Here is a 19,152-nt window from a genome sequence, read left to right as displayed (position 1 = left end):
GCGTAAGTGCTGTGGTAGAGGCTGCTGGGAGGACCTGGATAGTTGTTTTCTAGGAGTTACTGCCGCTTTTATCTTTCAGATTGAAAGTGTTGAGTGAATAAGAAAGGATGAAAAGGGTATTTTGGATTGGTTAACACTTAAATCGTCAGTCCTCTAATTTCCCAAGAAGTTAGAGCACTGAGAAATCACGGGAGATTGTTCACAAAGCACCAGAAGCCCTGGCTGCCTCTTTTCCTTGTGCTTTTGTAAAATATTTCTTAATCTATGAATTTGTCTCTTAATTTTTTTTTTTTTTTTTTTACTTTCAGGTGTTGGTAAATCATGCTTATTGCTACAGTTTACAGACAAGAGGTTTCAACCAGTGCATGACCTTACTATTGGTAAGTTTTATAAAAAGAGATGAGAAGCATTCAAAACTTTTGGGTAGTGGAAATAGAATATGCTAGAGGGTCCATTCTATTAGTGATGGGTCAAAAAATCAATGAAACTAGATTTGCTGCTGTGCAGAGTTTAGTCTCCAGCACTTTTTGAAAATATAAGTGTAGTAAAAATAATATTACCTAACTTTGTAAAAGTGCTTGGAGCGCAGCAAGACATTAATATTTAAGATTTTGATTCTGTTTAATGATGAAACAAATGATTGAGAGACAATACAGCATATAGGTAAGAAGAGCGACTCTAGACCAGCTTGCCAGAGTTTGAATCAAGGCTCTGCCACTAACTAGCTGGGCAAGCCACTTTACTATAAAGCCACTTTATCTATAAAATGAGAATAATACTATTGTGAGCAATAAATGAGTTAATAAATGTGAAGCATTGGAACAGTCCCTGGTGACATGGTATGTGCTTAGGCTTACCTATAATTGTTAATCGAGAAAAACTGCCATCAAACAATTTTTGGTTTCCTCAGTTGTGGAGAATAAATGAGATAGTTACTGGTAAGAAATAGTCAACAAATATTAGCTATTATTATTAGTGATATTATTCATTAATAACAAAAGTATAAAATTAAAATGAGTGAAAAACTAAAAACTTTTAAGTGTATGTTTTGGGGTTCCTGTTTGTTAAACAGTTATATTTTCACCCTGAAAGCTAAAGAATCTAGCTGAATTATTCTTCCTTGGCTGTAGCCCATTAACAACTAGAAATTAGTCAACTATGAAGAAGTAAGGTAATTGGAAATCTACTTAGACTTTACAACTGATAGCTTGATGTGTTTTTTTCAGCCAGTGACTGCTTGTTTTCTATAGATATTATTAACTCACTGATAGTAGCAAGTTGATTCTCATGTCCTGTGTAAAATACCAAATTGAAGATAGAGTTTATGAATCAAATTATTAGATCGATTAAGTTTTCAACCAAGCCACATGTACTTTGAAGATATATTGAAGACTTTCCTTAGTGGCTACTGTCAATAAGAATATTCATATTCCCTTTTACTTTTGATAGTTTTAAGTACACACGATAATGATGGGTAAAACAGGTACTACTGTTTCGTGCTAGTCTTCATGGTGTAGTTTAGCTTTGGTGAGCTCATTTTTATGTATAATCTGCTCTTTGCTCAATAGGCCTGAACCTTGATAGCCATCTCTTAGGCATCACTCAGTCCTGAGACAACTAGCCCAACAGTTATTTTTAGTGTAGGGTATAAACAAAAATGTCTTCCTCTTCATTGAAACTGGTATAAATTTCTAAGTTGTTACAGCACACCTGATGGAGAGGATGGGCCTGAGCCTGGGGTCAGAAATTGACATAGGCTATACTTCTGGAGAGAGATAAGGGAGTAGACCAAAGGGAGTTGTTTGGAAAACTGTAATTTACGCAGCTGTACCAGCTGGCTTCCCTGTGGATTTGCAAATGGGAGGCACTGCATCTTCTCTTCTCTCTCTGCCTGGGTTAACTGTATGTCGTCCATGGCCCGAGCCCCAACCCCTGCCCAGCAGGTCCACTGCTGGTCTGGCTTCTCAGCTCTGGTAACCCTGGTTTGTCTCTTTGTCCCCCGAGCCTAGGGATGGTAGCAGCTTCCTGCTGTTGCTAATCTCTGAGTTGCTTTACCATTTGTTTGGGCTTTTTAAGCTCTTCCTTTACTATAACCAATTCCCTACATTAAATTTTCTTTATTTTACATATTTAAGTATGGTTTTTGTTTTTCTGGTTGGACCCTGACTGCTATACCTTATGATATGCATCACAACAATTTATTTTTCAGACATAAAAACAATTTAGCAGGCCATTAACACATATATAGATATATTTTTTTATAATTTTATTTATTTATTTATTTTCCCCCCAAAGCCCCAGTAGATAGTTGTATGTCATAGCTGCACATCCTTCTAGTTGCTGTATGTGGGACGTGGCCTCAGCATGGCCGGAGAAGTGGTGCGTCGGTGCGTGCCCGGGATCCGAACCCGGGCTGCCAGCAGTGGAGCACGTGCACTTAACCGCTAAGCCACAGGGCCGGGCCCATTAACACGTATTTTTAGAAAAAAACATTGGAACATTTGCTAAAATTGACAAAAGACAGTATCTTGATTCTGCTGCATACTTGCCTTTGCCTGATGAAGAGAGGATGGTGAAAAAGTTGAGGTTGAGTCATGACTAAGAATTTTTAATGATAGAAAAGAAGAAATAAAAGACCATAAAAAGTGAAGACCCTATGAAATGTTCCTTAGCCTTTGACTGCTGTCTCAATGAGAATTGTTGTGATATGGATCAAAGAAGTAATTTATAAATAGCTTTCTGGATACAGTTACATTGAAGGTCCAGATTAGTCTTGCTTCTCAAAGGATGGTTCAAGGGCCATTGCAGTGAACTAGCCTAAGTATGTGTGGGAACTTGCTTAAGAATCTGCTGAATCCGATTCTGCGTTTGAAGGTGATCTCCAAGTGATTCATATGCATATTAAAGTTTGAGAAGCATTGGAGCAGTGGCTTTTAGCTATTGATGACCCAGGTAGAAATATGTTTTATGTTGTTGACCTTATGCACACATGTGAGCACACCCCCCCACACATCTTGGCCTCTCAGTTCCTTACTTCGTCTCCTCCTGTGATCTTGCTTCCACTCTGCCTCAGCTGCTCACTCCTATTGTTACAGCCAGGACCTTGTCATTACCAATATTTGGAACCACTCCAGAATCTCAGTTTCATGCATCTGGCTATTTGACTATCCCTCCCATCCTTCCAACTTGCATCCTCTAGTTCCTAATGCTAAGGATTTATTTACGCCATCAGACCTATAATCCGTTGATCCTACCATCTTTTCACTCTCACCCCTCTCAAGTTCTTACTTCCCTCGTTACTCAGCTTTAATTCTAACCACTATAATTATGTCATAATCACTCCTGCGTACACCCTCAACCCACTTGCCCCCTCTGTTCATCATACTCTTGTGGCTAACTCCTAGGTTAAATCCAACTATTTACTCCATGCCTGCATGGAGAAAAACACAGAGCTGTGTAACTGGTCTCATATTAATTTCTTGGACACTAACTTCTAACTGCCCAACAATGACACTTTATGTCCAGTCCCTTCACTCTCCACTTTCCTGTATGACACCTTTCCTGTCTTCACTCTCAGATGAAAACCTTGGATTCTATTTCACTCAGAAAATAGAGGCAAAAAGAAGAGCGTTTTCACAGGTTTCTACCACCATGTAGACCCACCTACGTGCATTGTGTCCATAAACTCACCTTCTCCTTGCTAATGTGGATGAACTCTAAGTTGCAAGGCATACTCAAGAGCACTGCTTCAGCAGGTTTTTTTTCTTCCGGACATTATTAATTTTTTCCCTTTTTGATGGTTATTTTTCATGACTTTATTTTCTTTTCCAGCTTTCAATCCTTTTCTCTCCTTTTAGCAAAAGTGCTCAGAAAGAATTGTCTGTGTTTTTTATCTCTAATTTTTCTCCATTCATTCTTTCTTGAACCCACTCCAACTAGGGCTCTCCTTCTCGTGTACACATACTAGCTGCTTACTGAACATCTCTTCTCTTGTATGCCTAATTGGCATCTCAAACTTCACATGTCCCAAATAGCTCCTGGTTTTTTGCCTCCCAGATCTTCACAAGTATACATGTACACACACACACCCATACCCATCCTCTCACCTAGATTTATTTTTCTCTGTAACTTTTTATACAAGTAAATATAAATGAACGTTGTCTCCCACCCATGTAAAGTGAAGCCCATGACAGCAGAGTTACCTGTTTTGTTCATTCCTTTATCTCCAGCACCTGATACATATAAAGACTCTGTAAATATTGCTAAATTAATATACTGCCTCTCTGGAGGGAAAGCTTTGTAAAGCAACATTTAACATTACAGTGCTTAATGCATGCATCCCTTTAATGCTATTCAATTATGTTGTTTACAAATAATTCTAGTTACAGCCCACTAATTCCCAATACATTTATTTCACTACCTGCTAATGGACACACTGGTCTAGAGGCTGAGCCATTTATATGTTGATTCCACCTTCTTACCTATCTCCCCCACTTCTTAACCAGTCAGCCTGTAAGAAATAACTAGTAGGAGGGAAAGTATACTTTTGGGGAAAAGGTGGAAGAATTGAAGCATCATTTCTTCTGTTAGGCTCCCCACAGGAGATCAGTTAAAAATACACCTCATTTATTTGGGGTTCGATTTTCTGATAACTTGAGTTATCTAGCATTACATTGCCAAGAACTAGGAAGATAGCTTAAAAGACCTCTTGTGAACATCTAATTTAGATCTCACAAAGTCTATGTACCAGAATTTTAAAATGTAGATGTATTTTCCTGACAAGGTGTGATTAGTATGAAAACACTGTAAAAGTGCAGAGAAAGTTAAATTCCCTGTATAACTTGCCTTTGGCCCTCCAGCTATCACAGTGGTTACTGTGATAAGTTTGGTGTGTGTATCGCCTTCTAGAGTTTTTAAATGTATCATGAACACACACAAAGCTGTTCTACTTTGCACTTCCTCCACCAGTGTCCTATAGTACCCATTCTCCTCACCCTTGCCTCTACTGCAGCTTATTAATGTTTTCAAAACTTGTGAATTGGAGAGGGAAAAATGGTTATTTTACTTTTCAGTTCCTTAATTTTTGGTGAGGCTGAGCATTTTTTATATGTTTAAGAACCACTTCTATGTCTTCTCTTTTAATTACCTGTTTATATCTTTGCCCCTTCTACTACTAGTTTTCTTTAGTCAATCCGTTGATGTTTTTCTTTATGGCTTTCAGGTTTACTAAGTAAAGCTCCCCAGTGCAAAAATTACATACATATTCTGTTAAATATTCTTCTAATACTATAAATTTGTACTCCATCTGGTATATGGTCATGTATATGATTTTCTTTAATTGCTGTATAACTTGTGACCTCACACTATTAATTAAATAATTCTTTCTTTCTTTCCTATTTGAACTGTCACCTTTGTCATGTGCTAAATCTCCTTATGTTAGTGAGCCTGTTTGGGGACTCTCACGTCTATTCCATTTCTGCCTTTTTTTGTATTTCATAAGGCAGTATCACACTGTGATATTTATAGTAACTTTGTAGTATACTTAATATGTGATTGGCATTTTTCCTTTTCTCAGTTTTCTTGATTATTCTTGTGCATTTGTTCTTCCAGATGAACTTTAGTCTGTTTGCCCAGTTGCAAAATTTTTAATGAGGCTTTTAAGATGTGATAAGAATTTTCTTAAGTTTTTGGGTTAATTTGGAGATAATTTATGTTTTTACTGTATTGAGATTACCTATGTATACACATAATACGTGTTTTCATGTATTCCAACTTTTTAATGCTCTTCTGTAAAGTTTTACAATTTTCTTCATACAGCCTTGTGCTTATCTTAAGTTTGTTTTGGTAGTTTATAGATTTTGTTGCTATTGTGAATTGGTTTTTCTCCGCCATCATTGTTGTTAAATTATTTTGCACATTCTAAGTAGATAGTTTGGTCTTATCTGTAAGTCATAATTTTTTCCTTAGCTAATATTTATACCTTTTAGTTTTGTTTTTGTAATTTATTACCAAAAGCTTTAGGACAATTTAAACGTGAAGGGGTTGTACTTTTTTTTCAGTGTAATTTGAATTCCTCTGGTGTTTTACCTTTTAACATGGTGTTTGCTGTTTATTTTTCCTAGAAAATTACTTTTTTATGTCTAGTTTTCCCTTTGATTCTAGAATTAGGAAAATCAAGCCTTCTTCCCACAAGTCTCTGTTTTGAATCTCTGCAGTGTCTGGGTTGCAGGAGCAGGTCCGTATGTTCTCATACTGGTCTAAGGAAGGCTCAGCCTGACTGTTTGCTTGATAGCCACTTCTGCTCTCTGCTTTGGCAGCCCCATCTGGGGGAAGGAGCCACATTCTGCTTCTGTACCTCCATAATCACCTGGCTCTGATAGGTGGCCCTTTCCTATAGGGGCTATCATCATTAGTTATGGGACTGATAGTTTAGAAATTTCAGTGTACAATATGGAATAATAATAGCTGACACATACTAAATACTGTGTGCCAGGCTCTGTTCTATTTTGTATGTAATAACCCTTTTAATCTTGAAAAAAAGTCTTATGAGTTGGGTATCAATACCATTTTACAGATAAGAAAACTAAGATATGGAAGAGATTTAATAACTTGCCCAGGGTCACACAGTTTATAGGTATTGATTATTGAATGCTCAAATATGATTACTGTGCAAGGATGCAAGTGCTTACTATGCAAGGATGATAATGATTTAGAGACAATTAAAAAATATGTATTTACATTCAGAGTATTTTGTTCCGGAAGGTTGGATATGAATAACATATCTGAAAAAATAAGCGTCACTCCCTGACAATGTCAGGTAAACGAGGCCTTGCCTTTGGCTCCACAGATGATTTCTTTGGCAGCCAAATTGGCTGTTAATTGAAAATGTATCTGGGAAGAGAAGCTCAAGGGCATCAGGGATGATGGTTTATCCCATAAAAAAAAAAAATAAGGAAGCCTTTCTAAAAGGGATTCTCAAGCATTTATGTGTATATATATATATAAAAATATATATATATATAAAAATATATATATATACACACATATACATACTTGAAAAAGTTTTAAAATTCTTAAAAATCCGGAATATAATTGAAGTTTTGGGGTTTTTTAATGTTTCTGAGACTTCTAAGACACTTCAGGTTTCAGTATTTTCTTTTGCCACATAGAATACAAAGGTAAAACCTGCATTGAACCCAGTTATGAGAAGGTAAATGGGAAAGAGTTATGTTTCTGAAGCTGAAATTGAAATCTATCTGTTTTTGTTTCATTTGATAGGAAAACAGAAATCATAGTTTTATAGTAATCAATAATAGTGCTTGTCAATTTTTCCTTTTTTTTAATTTTTATTTATTTATTTTTTTGTGTGAGGAGATCAGCCCTGTGCTAACATCTGCCAGTCCTCCTCTTTTTTTTTTGCTGAGGAAGACTGGCCCTGGGCTAACATCCGTGCCCATCTTCCTCCACTTTATATGGGACGCCACCACAGCATGGCTTGCCAAGCGGTGCATCGGTGTGCGCCCGGGATCCGAACTGGCGAACCCTGGGCCGCAGCAGCGGAGTACGCGCACTTAACCGCTCACGCCACTGGGCCTGCTCCTCAATTTTTCCTTTTGAGATGTGTTTTTTTCTTCCTACCATCCTTCTTTGTCTCATTCCTGGATATGCAGTAGCCCTTTAACTAGTTTGTTTGCCTCTTGTTTTTTTATTCTCTATCCTGATCCTATTGCTAAATGAAGTTAAAACATCAATTTTATTATGACATTTCTCTCCTGTACAAACAATCCTGATTTTCATATAACGTTTCTTTAAAAATGGAAATACTTTAGAGGCAGAATCTTTGTTTAATGACTTTAAGCTTCAGCAACCTTTGTCTACCTCTTTGAATAAAAAGATAAATACACCAAAACCCAGTCATGGCTAAGTTAAGTAAAAGGGAATATATTAGAATATCTGCAGTTTCATTTGGAACACACCAGAGGGTGGCCACTTGGACTTGGGAGTGGGCAGGAGTGAGGCATCATAGAAGCCAGGAAGCAGGGCAGTCCTGCCGCAGAGATGGTCAGCCTTTCGTCTGCTGGGACGGAATGGCTGCAGCTCAGTTTTAGTATCTTTATCCCTCTGCTCGAGATGCCAGTTCCTTCTGGAGAAGGAGCATCTGCTTGCCCTTGCTTGCCTTGCCTGCCTACCCTTGGTTATCAGTCAAGGGTCTGTTTCTAATTTGTAGTTATTTTTTGTCAAATTTGACATTATGCATTGGATTGAAGAAATATTGAATCCCAATAAGCAGTGCAGATGCTTTTGGATTGTGGTTAAAAGCCCACCCATGGGCTTTTAACCCAATGGAAGGAAAAATAGGATTTTTCTCTCTAGCTTGTGGCTAGAAACAATTCATGAAAAGGCTTCCACTTTGTCAGATATCTTGCTGGTATGCAGAATTTTGTACTTTATTACATTCCTTTTAAATCCCGGATATTTCAAAGAACGTTTATACCATGTTTAGCCATTGGTTTCTCCCCTCAACTACCCTCATTTTCATATCATTAATGGTAAGGTGGTGGATGGTTGTTTTGTGTGTCTCTCCACCCCATGGCACAGAATGTATATGAATATATGTGTGTAGACAGATAGGTAGGTAGATATGTAAACACTGTAGTGGTTTTGTATGGCATAATTGTATAATATTGCATTTTTTATTCTAGTATATCATGACTCCTGGGTCTCTTTTCTCTAGCTTTCCTATATTTCTAAGTCTGAGAAACATACCATTAGTTTCTAGGTATTGACTATGCCCCTAGGACGGAACAAGTATTAAAATGTAAAGTAAAAACTCCATCAGGTTACATATCATGGGAAGACAAATTACCTTTCTATCTCACCCTCCTAATCACAGTTGGGAGAATTGTAAGAGTTGCTGAAATGTAATTGTGACACTGGGCAGTTTGCCCCTCCCTGGGCAACTAGAACCTGTTTTTCTGCCAAGATGACGTCTGGTTTCTGGGGACCGTGTGTGTCTTCCCTTCACCCTGACTCTGATCTAAATACTGATAGAAGACACTTCAAGCAGTAATAATTTGGTATAATATAAGTGGTAGACTCTGTCAGAGTCTTCTTCACAGCTGTTTGCTGTTCTGAAGTTATCCCCTCTTTTTCTCCTCCTCCTATTTTGATGATTGAATGAGTACTTTCAAAAGGAGATGATAAATGCAAGGAAAAAAGCCAATGTGGTAACCTTATAAGTGTAAAGTTTGTATTTCCTTTGACCTGCAACCCTATTTCCTATAATTTGCCTAAAAGCATACTCATAAGTTGAAAAATGTATGCAGAAAGTACATTTCAACATTAACTACTTAGTGAAAATTTGAGAATGACCTAAATTTGTAGTGATAGTATACCAACTTAGTAAAGTGTTCACTTTACTTACTAAAGTAAAGTGGTCCACACACAGGAATATTATGCAGCCATCAAAAATAATGACACTGTTTTATATATTTATTGATTTGTAAAGATATTTGTGATATGGAATAAGGCTTATGACATATTACTGACTGAAAAGCAAATTGAAGAACAGCATTTTGTGTGTGTGTGTGTGAGGAAGATCAGCCCTGAGCTAACATCCATGCTCATCCTCCTCTTTTTGCTGAGGAAGACCAGCTCTGAGCTAACATCTATTGCCAATCCTCCTCATTTTTTTTTTCCCCAAAGCCCCGGTAGATACTTGTATGTCATAGTTGCACATCCTTCTAGTTGCTGTATGTGGGACACGGCCTCAGCATGGCCGGAGAAGCGGTGCATCGGTGCGCACCTGGGATCTGAACCCGGGCCGCCAGTAGTGGAGTGCACGCACTTAACCGCTAAGCCACGGGGCCAGCCCTGAAGAACAGCATTTATTTGTTCCCATTTATGTAAAATTGTATACTTATTTCTGTGTGTGTATTTATTCATGGAGCAGTGTCTGGAAGTATGTTTAAACAGTGGTTATCTCTAGTGGGCAGATTTGGAGATTTCTTTCCTAGTTGATAACCTATACTGGGAACCAAAACTATGATGTTGAAATTCATCTATTCCTTTTACTAATTTTTATACCACATTAATAATTTTAAAGAAATTTTAATATTTGTTACTAATAATTATGATTCTTGAATCTAATTTCTAGTTGTTTTTATATTACTGAGCCTGTGAAACGTGAAGACCACAGTTGGCTTCCTGATTATACTAGACTCGAGTATCTTAGTGTTTTAATAATGTCCTTAGCTTATGTCTCATTAGCATCTCTGCCTTAGCTTATACGTTTTCTAAGGATAGGAGCTGTATTTGTTAAAGTTCATCAGTCTATCACCTGGATATATATATCACCTGGATGTCCTGGAAATAGACATCCTTTTCTTAATATTTAAATGTGAAATATATTCCCACTAGTTTGTGTAACAGATCATTTTCTACTCTATTCAGGTGTAGAGTTCGGTGCTCGAATGATAACTATTGATGGGAAACAGATAAAACTTCAGATATGGGATACGGTAAGTATAGCAAAAATACATTGTATGACCTCAATAAAGTTGTTTTATAAAAGTACATTGTATGGTTGTTTTGTTTTAATATTATTTATGCCTGTAATGGTTTGTTAGAGATTGACACCCCTGTAGCCATGAGATGAAATGTGGTAACAAAAAAGATTAGTTTTTCTTATGCAGTGTTTTCAACAGGTGTACCCCAGGTGTTGGGTGTTCATGGAACATATCTGAGTGAATGCTCAGGCTATGTGTTCTAAACGGAAATGCTCAAGAAACTATGTTTTTAAGAAAAACAAGCAGCATGTGTAAAGTACACATGTGAAGTAAAATACGAATGTCAGTACCATAGAGTCACTTGATCTGACGGCTTATTAATTTATTTAAAAAGTTTGAGTTAGTCCCAACCACCTGAAGCCACGTTGCTCCCAATCCTAATTCTATCATTTACGTTCATTGAGTGCCTGTTACATGCCATGCTTTATAGTTTTTAATGGCAGTTTCTCATCTGAACCGCAGAACATGATTTGAGAGACTGTTTTCTCTATTCTCCCATCTTAGATGCATAAAAGAGAAGTTATTTTATTACATACAATGGATGCCTTAAGATAGCGGTTCTCAAACCTTTTGGTCTCAGAATCCCTTTATATACTTGTAAAAATTAGTGAGGACTCCAAAGAGCCTTTGTTTATGTGGCTTATAACTATCAATATTTACCATATTAGAAATTAAAACTGAAAAACTTATTAAATATTCAATTACTAATTCATTTAAAAATAACCATAATAAACTCATTATATGTTAGGATAAACAGTGTAAATTTTTATGGAAATTAAATATGTTTTTCCAAAACAAAAACCAGAAACTGTATTTTTCTAGTGAGAAGAAAGTCATATTGTTAGATTTTGAAAAATCTCATTACTGTCTGCTTAACAGAAGACAGCTGGATTCTCATATCTGGTTCTGCATTGAGTCTTATGTGTGTTGTTTAGTTGAAGTATATGAAGAAAATACAACCTCACACAGATAGTTGGGAAACAGAGGACCTCATGGACCATTAAAGAGTCTCAGGAGCTCCTAGGGGTCCTGGGATTACACTTTGAGAACCACTGCCTTAGGACAATTAGGACTTAATTCTTCACAGAAACCCAGTTGAGAAAAACCAGAAGGTCTTCTTTTGTGACAAAGAGCATTAACTAGTAAATGAAATATAAAAGATAGGGAATTTTATCATCATATACCCCTGGTCTTTTTTTCTCTAGTCACTCAGTGTTTCTCATCTGTCGCCTATAATATCTGTTGAAGTAAGGAACCTTGGAGAATATTCAGTCTCTCAAACTGGATTCCCAAGAAGACCAAGCAAGCTGCTGAAGGCTGTCGTGAGACCTAGGTTTCCTAATACTTCCTGTATATCACACAATCGTCCCTGAAATGGAAAACCCTAAATCTCTGTCTTGTTCTTTCCTCTGTCCCGGAGGTGTACATTGGACTCCAGGTTCTTGTGCTTTAGTATCTCATCTTTTTCAGTGAAGATTTATGCTTTTACTATTTCTTAGGGTTTTCCCCCCGAGCCTGTAGCATCTAATAACTTTTTTGATTTATATTTTCTCAGGCAACGTGATTTCAAAACTGCATGGAAAAGAGAAAAATATGCAAAGTCACTTTTTTCCTAGAGATTTAAAATTAATGATCTCCAACCAAAAGGAAGTATTTTCTACTTCTGTATTAAAAGAGTTTCTCTTGCTTTCTTAGCTAATAAACTTGTGCAACACATCCTTCAGCGCAGTGGAGTGTAAACAAAATTATTTGCTATTCTTTAATAAAAATGTTTTTCATACCTTGTACTTTGCATAAATACTTGCTTTGCTTTAAGTACTTTTTTCCCCTTTTTCATTTAAGACCAGCACAGATGTCAACTCTTGTGGAGCCTCTCTGACCCCAATGGGGTAGCTGATCCTACCCATAATAGTTTATGCATATTTCTTTTATAGCTTTGATCCCGTTGTTATATGAGTTTTTGTTCACATATCTACCCTTCTCAGAGTAAGCGTCATGAGGAAAAGGACCATCTGTATCTTATTCAACTTTGTATCTTGTATTCTTAGTTTACTGACTGTAGAGTCTTTTGTAAATTTTATTGAATGAATGAGTAAGGCATCTCATTCTGTCTAAACAACTTGTAGGATCATTGGATGTGTTCAAGAGACATCATCCACTGAAGTACATGGTTTCAAGAGGAAAGATCAATATAGTAATGAAAATTATGTGATTTATTTAGGCACAAACCACCTTGTTGTAATTTAGTTTATTCAGTTTTTCTCTCCTTAAGGTGCTCCTTTAAATAATCCCCCCCACTTTTTGAAATTTGGACAAGTCATTCATTCCCCAGTTGTTTCCTTTGTGGGTTAACTAGTCATGCCTTCTTTTGATAAGAGCCTTTTTTTTCTTAGTTTGTGAGTTTTGCACTGCAGTGATCTTTTGAAAGAAATATATAATAATTACTTATGCTGGACCATATGAAAGGGAAATAGAAAAAAATCTTGTTCACACTTCCTCTGGAAGGGCAGAGGGCTAGTTTTCTTTCCTCTGTATCTAAAACGGGAGAGACTTTTAAGATATTATGAGCCTTTGAAGATATTATGACCCCCCAAAAGAACTGCAGAGCTTCCACATGGAGGATACTAGGAACCAATGGCCTGCTCCAGATTTTAAGGAATATTCAAAAAAGTCTGTTACCTTAGTACTTTTGAAAGTTATTTCTTGAGTCTCCCTGCCTTATAGGTTTTCCTCTTACTATCATTGGTTTTCTACTTACTTTCATACCTAACTCCAAAACTCTTTAGTAGGTATCTGACATATATTAAGGTTAGTTCCACACTTAGTTTATATCTGAGTGAAACACCTGAGTGAAACACGGTGTCCCATATCATTAATGTTTTGCAGTGTGTCTGTACGTTTGGATAGCAAGCCCCATTTTTAGTAACAAGGGTCATGGCTATTCCTGGTTCAAGACATTTGTAAAACCATCCTTCAGGTAAAAATTTGCCAAATGTTAAGGTTTGTTTCATCAGCCTTAAAGAAATGAATTTTTTTTTCTGCAATGACTAAGTCTCAGTGTCTTAGGATATTTGTCATCTATTGTATATCCATTTCCAGTCGTACAAAAAAAATAAAAAATAAGGAGTTTTCCTTGCAAAATTTCCACATTCACCATCTTTGCTTTCTTTTGAAAATAGTAAGTATGGCCAGCCCTGGTGGCCCAGTGGTTAAGATTCAGTGCCCTCACTGCAGCAGCCTGGGTTTGTTTCCTGGTTGGGGAACCACAGCCTTGTCTGTCAGTTGTCATACTGTGGCAGCTGTGTGTTGCTGAAAGCTTTGCCACCGTTATTTCAAATACCAACAGAGTCATCCATGGTGGACAGGTTTCAGCGGAGCTTCCAGACTAAGACAGACTAGGAAGAAGGACCTGGCCTTGGGCCGGCTCCGTGGCTTAGCGGTTAAGTGTGCGCGCTCTGATGCTGGCGGCCCGGGTTCGGATCCCGGGAGCGCCCCGAGGCACCACTTCTCCGTCCAACGTGAGGCCGAGTCCCACGTACAGCAACTAGAAGGATGTGAACCTATGACATACAACTATCTACTGGGGCTTTGGGGGGAAAAAACTGAATAAATAAAATCTTAAAAAAAAAAAAAAGAAGGACCTGGCCACCCACTCCTGAAGAAAGTGGCCATGAAAACCCTATGAATAGCAGCGAAGCATTATCTGATATAGCGCTGGAAGGTGAGAGGAAGGCGTAAAAAGACAGAGCAGCGTTCTGCTCTGCCGTACACAGGGGCACTAGGAGTCAGAATCCACTCCACGGCACTAATGACGAAAGTATAGCTGCCAGCAGATGCTCCCTGGAGGCTTTGCTGGAAGCAGTGATAACACTATCTCGGTGCCTCCCTCAAAGCACTTTCCCTTGATCCTGTGTAACTTTTTTTCTTTTATTAGAAGTCAAATATGTGATATTCTTGGTCACTGTCAGGATAAGTCAAATAAGAAACATAAGTTACACCCAGTTCCTATTCACTGACTAATGGAAGAAGGGCATAGGAAGTACATTCTCCCTCTCAGACCCTCATCCAGCTTTTACCCACCTTTTTCTATTCTTACTCATCTTTTGCTTTTTGTCAGTTTTTCAGTTGCCTTCCCAGCATATCCAAATAAATTTTATTCTCTCCCATGTATCTGCTCAATTTCTCTAGAAATATTATTATTAAACTATCTTAGATATTTCATTCTGCTTGATGTATCCCTCCCACTTGTCTTTAATTTCTCTTATATGGCAGTGTTAAAAGAATCTGAAGTCGTTGATTGCATCCCTTTAAATCTTTTTTTCAGGATAAATATTCTTAAATTTTTTAAAGCATTCAGTATCTGCTGTTCTTTCTAGATATTTACAACCCTTGTTTTTTTCTCAGGATCTACTTTGGTTTCTAGAGAAGACTCCCTTAAAAGGCCTAGAATTAAATAGCCTAGATTGACTTTTTCTCCATCCTTGTCGTGGACACTGAGACAGCCTAAAACTCACTTTGATTCTTACTAATCTCACTGTCATCCAAAACAGAAGTCTTGTTCACACATGTAGATTTCAAAATCTTTTTCCTCGATGATAGCAGTTCCTTGATCATAAGATTTTTAAGTTGAGTCTGTTTAGTAAAGGACTTAAGATTTCACACTGGACAACTTACTTGGCTACTTAGAAATCCTTTTTTTCTTTTTCTTTGGTTCTTGGCTGGGTTTTATTTAGCTGAAGTTGTTACATAAATGACTAACAATGAAAGTAAGAGGTATTGCTGTAGTATTGATTCTCACAAATCTTAGTTTTCTAACTTTATTGGTTCTTTGGGATCAATCAAGATAACATTTGAGTGCCTACTATCAATATACTTTAGTATTCTGAGGCTATCCCTCAAGGAGAACTGAAAAGGAAAAAAGATAAGCATTTGAGCAGTGTGTTCATTTATCTGATCAATAGTATTAGAACCAAATGATCACATGAAAGTGCTTTTGGATCTTTGAAGAGAAAAGGATAAGTAGGGGCTGTGGTAGACAAGCTTCCTTGCTTTGTGAGAGATTTAGGGGGCTTGAACTGGTCCTCAGAGGGAAATTGGCTCTGAAATTGGCTAGGTGGAGGGAGGAGAAAGTAATTTTTCAGGCAAAGAATTAAACAGAGGCACAAAAGCAGGAATATTCAAAATATAGGCGGGATATCAGTAGGAAAAAAATTGGCTGTGTGAACAAGACTTCCATTGAATAAGAAGGTAAAATTCTAGAGTAACAAATAGACATCAGATTCCCAAGAGCTTAGGACTTAAAATCAGGATATTTAGAGAATTTTGAGAGTAGCTTAGTGTGTGTAAAGTTTTATGTTATGAGGGTAACAGGAGGGGAAGAGGAATTAAGTTGCCAGCCTGGTAACTACAATAATTATCTTTAGAAAGACTCAGGCACCTGGGGAAGCCAATTTGGAGCAATCTTTGTCTGGCAATTGGAAGTAAGTTTTAAAGTGTGGAGTGTTTATTTGGTTTAGCAATCTTCACATGGAAATTGAGGGTCTATAAGGTTTCTTTTTCACAGATGTTCTATGATTCTTGTTTTAATTCTAAGCATCACTAAAAATGAGTATGCCCATTACCTCTTGAGACCTGCTTACTCTGTTCTACTTTTTTGCATATCTGGGTATCTTGCTGATTTTTTACAGAAATCAAAAAGCTATATCGTGAGCGAATAAGTTCATGGTCCACTCTAGCCTCCCCTAAACAGGTTTTTCTTGTGCTGTTCGCTTAGCCAGTCATTCTCGTTTCATTAAATGCATTTTTCTTTACACCCTCAGCTACTATTAGGAATGCCGTACTACAAAGAATTCTATATCTTGTTCAGTTTCAAGCTTCTAAAATCTCTTTAAGCCAGCACCTTATAGTGAAGAGGATCAAAAATAACATCTGTATTTCCTAAGTTGACATTTCTTTTCATTTAAAACAATATAGATCAGTCACAGTTTGGAGAGGTTTATATTAAAGTGCTTTTTAAAAACTAGATTACTTTGCTTTAGTATGATCAAGATAATTAACCATTGGTCTAGCTTTATGCAGTTAGTGTTGTTTAACAGTTTGTTTATAGTCGGAGAACCTGTAATAAAACACTTTATTGGGCAAGATTTATTTTAAGGCTACCAGTGCCATTAACAAAGAGACTAGGCCAGCGTGAGGGATGTTTTTCCTACAAGTCAGGTCTCAAGAATATGGCAACTATCCTGAATGCTGATCTTTGCTTATTATAAAGTAATCATAGATTTTAAGATGGATAGCTGCATTCATATTCCTCACTTGGAATGTGTGGTTTTTTTATTTGCTTGAATTTTTGTTTGATTTTGTAATGATGGGCAAAATCCAGATTCAGTGAGTTCAGTATAAAGTGATGCATTATGTACGTTATCTCCATATTACAACGTGTTTGTTCTTTGTAAATCAATTCGGAAGGAATGGGAATGGTATGTAGATGCGTGCTTTTCTCCTTTTTCTCAGTTTATTTTCCCTTTTACTATTTCTTATCTGGGCTGTAAACACCGAAGTTTTAGATCTTATAGTGGTGTTCTTCTAGCAAATGTATTCATTTTAACTCATCCTACAGAATGTCCTGGCAAGATTGTTTTAAAGGACTGTTAACCTTTGCTGGATATTTAGGCATGGGAGATACAAGAGCTCTAAACCTGATTTTTATTTTGAACTAATATAATATTTATCTTTTTTGTATTATTTACCACAGAATCTTACCTTGGTATATATAATTCAAAGTGAAATGGGTGTCTTAAAAATGTAGTCCTTAGTTTTCCTTGCTAAGCAGTTAAAAAAGAAATTCCCATAATGTTTGCATTTTGAACTTGGGTTTGAAAGCCCCTTTTTTGAAAGATGTCTCAATAAATTATATAAAAATAATTTTAATTTCATGCCTCCAACTAGTATCATTTAGGTTTTAACCTCAAACTGTGTGAAATGAGTTGGCTATTTTTACAGCCCTTTTATGTCATGACTTTCTCGGTATCTAGTTTAGCATAAGACGTTATTCTAAGTGCCAGAATTGCTTGTGAGTTACCAAGAGTAGGTCTGATCTTTAGTTTCCTCTTAGGAGAAGTTATTTTTACTAAATCTTAGCAGGTTAGGATTTACTGATGTCCACTCATTTAGATGGGATAGGGTAATGACCATTTTGTACATTTGACTAAGATATTAGGATTCATTCTTTCACTCAACAGGCTTTCTCTACGTGCGTACTGTGTGCCACACGCAGTGCTAGGCACTGGGCAGGGGGAGCATGGGAGGGAGGGGGTATAGTGGGAGCGCCAACAGGAACAAGGAATTATAGAGTGTTGCGTCTTAGAACAGGGCAGAACCTGAGCTGTCTGTGTGCATTCTGAGGGTGGGAAGGGTTTAATATTTACATTGGAAGATCAGAACTCAGAACATACAAACATGAGTATTTTTCAAGAAGTTAGTAGATTTTGAATACAAAAATTGTGAAAACTGGCTTTATGTTTACTTAATTTACATGCTTATTTTTTCTCAAAGGTAGAAAATAAGTGATTAAAAATGAAAAAAATATTTTTGATAAGAACTGTCTCAATTATAGGCATATCGCTCACCAACCTTTCTTAAAAAATAGAACGTTAGTAAAAGTAAAAGAGAGAAGTTAACTACTGTTGCATAATCTCTGAATTCTGTTTTCACAAGTGGATATAAAGATAACTTTACATCCTGTTGCCTTTTGACAAGCATTATATATCAAATACAGAGAAAATTGATTGTGTGGAGAAAAAATTATATAAATTCAGAACCATTTTCTGTTTTTCATAATAAAATGATTGCTCAGAGAATTCCATCTGATGACTGTTGAAAGCTCACTGCAGTTTATGATATAACTGATAAAATCTGCATCCTTGGCCTTCCAACAACCTTTACACCAGCAGATGGTGGGCGTAAAGATGTCATTCATCATTTATTTACAATGGACTTTATTTATTTGAGTGTCAACAGCTGCCCCAGGGAGTGGGTTATTGCATTCAAATGTGAGGCTCTGGGTTATTTGCTTCCTTTCAAATTTGTCTTCAGAGCTTAGTTGCTAGGAGTCCATTCTGTGTTCTAATAATGATTCATGTATTGTGAAGCCGTTCAGTAAATTGGGTTGTCAGGGATTGCCAAAAAAGGTTTAGAGGTCTTGTTTGTGGGGGGTGATGGGGACGGATTGTAAGTGTGTCTGGTTGACTTAGCAGTAGTGGTATTATGTGATTTTTTCCTAAGACTGCTGAAGTTAGGTTTTCTTCTTTTCCTTTAAGTACTCATTCCCTACCTGCCCATTTTCTGCATATGAATACTAAGAAAATGTAGAGGACAGTGGATTAAAGGAAACTCTCAACCTTTGCTTTCTTCACAGGCAGGGCAGGAGTCCTTTCGTTCCATCACAAGGTCATATTACAGAGGTGCAGCAGGGGCTTTACTAGTGTATGATATTACAAGGTGAGAACTTAGAAATTTTTCAGTTCAGTGGTCAATGCAGAGAATTTTTCTAAATAAATGTGGTTACCAGTAATAAAAGTATAGCTTT

General features: G+C 36.9%; 1 protein-coding gene across 1 annotated transcript in view; it reads left to right on the top strand.

Annotated features, from left to right (window-relative positions):
• RAB2A (RAB2A, member RAS oncogene family) overlaps window positions 1-19,152 on the top strand; it is a 100,178-nt gene that overhangs the window by 35,024 nt on the left and 46,002 nt on the right. Inside the window, exons 2-4 of the mRNA XM_087420531.1 lie at window positions 309-380; window positions 10,453-10,520; window positions 18,982-19,064. Of these exons, the coding sequence (XP_087276657.1) occupies window positions 309-380; window positions 10,453-10,520; window positions 18,982-19,064 (223 nt within the window). The remainder of the gene's footprint in view (window positions 1-308; window positions 381-10,452; window positions 10,521-18,981; window positions 19,065-19,152) is intronic.

Source organism: Ceratotherium simum, chromosome 31 (genome assembly GCF_057802395.1).
Source record: "Ceratotherium simum simum isolate JZ-2026a chromosome 31, ASM5780239v1, whole genome shotgun sequence".
Taxonomy (NCBI): Eukaryota; Metazoa; Chordata; class Mammalia; order Perissodactyla; family Rhinocerotidae; genus Ceratotherium; species Ceratotherium simum.
The sequence above is the reverse complement of the archived record's forward strand: the minus strand, read 5'-3'. Positions and strand labels throughout refer to the sequence as shown.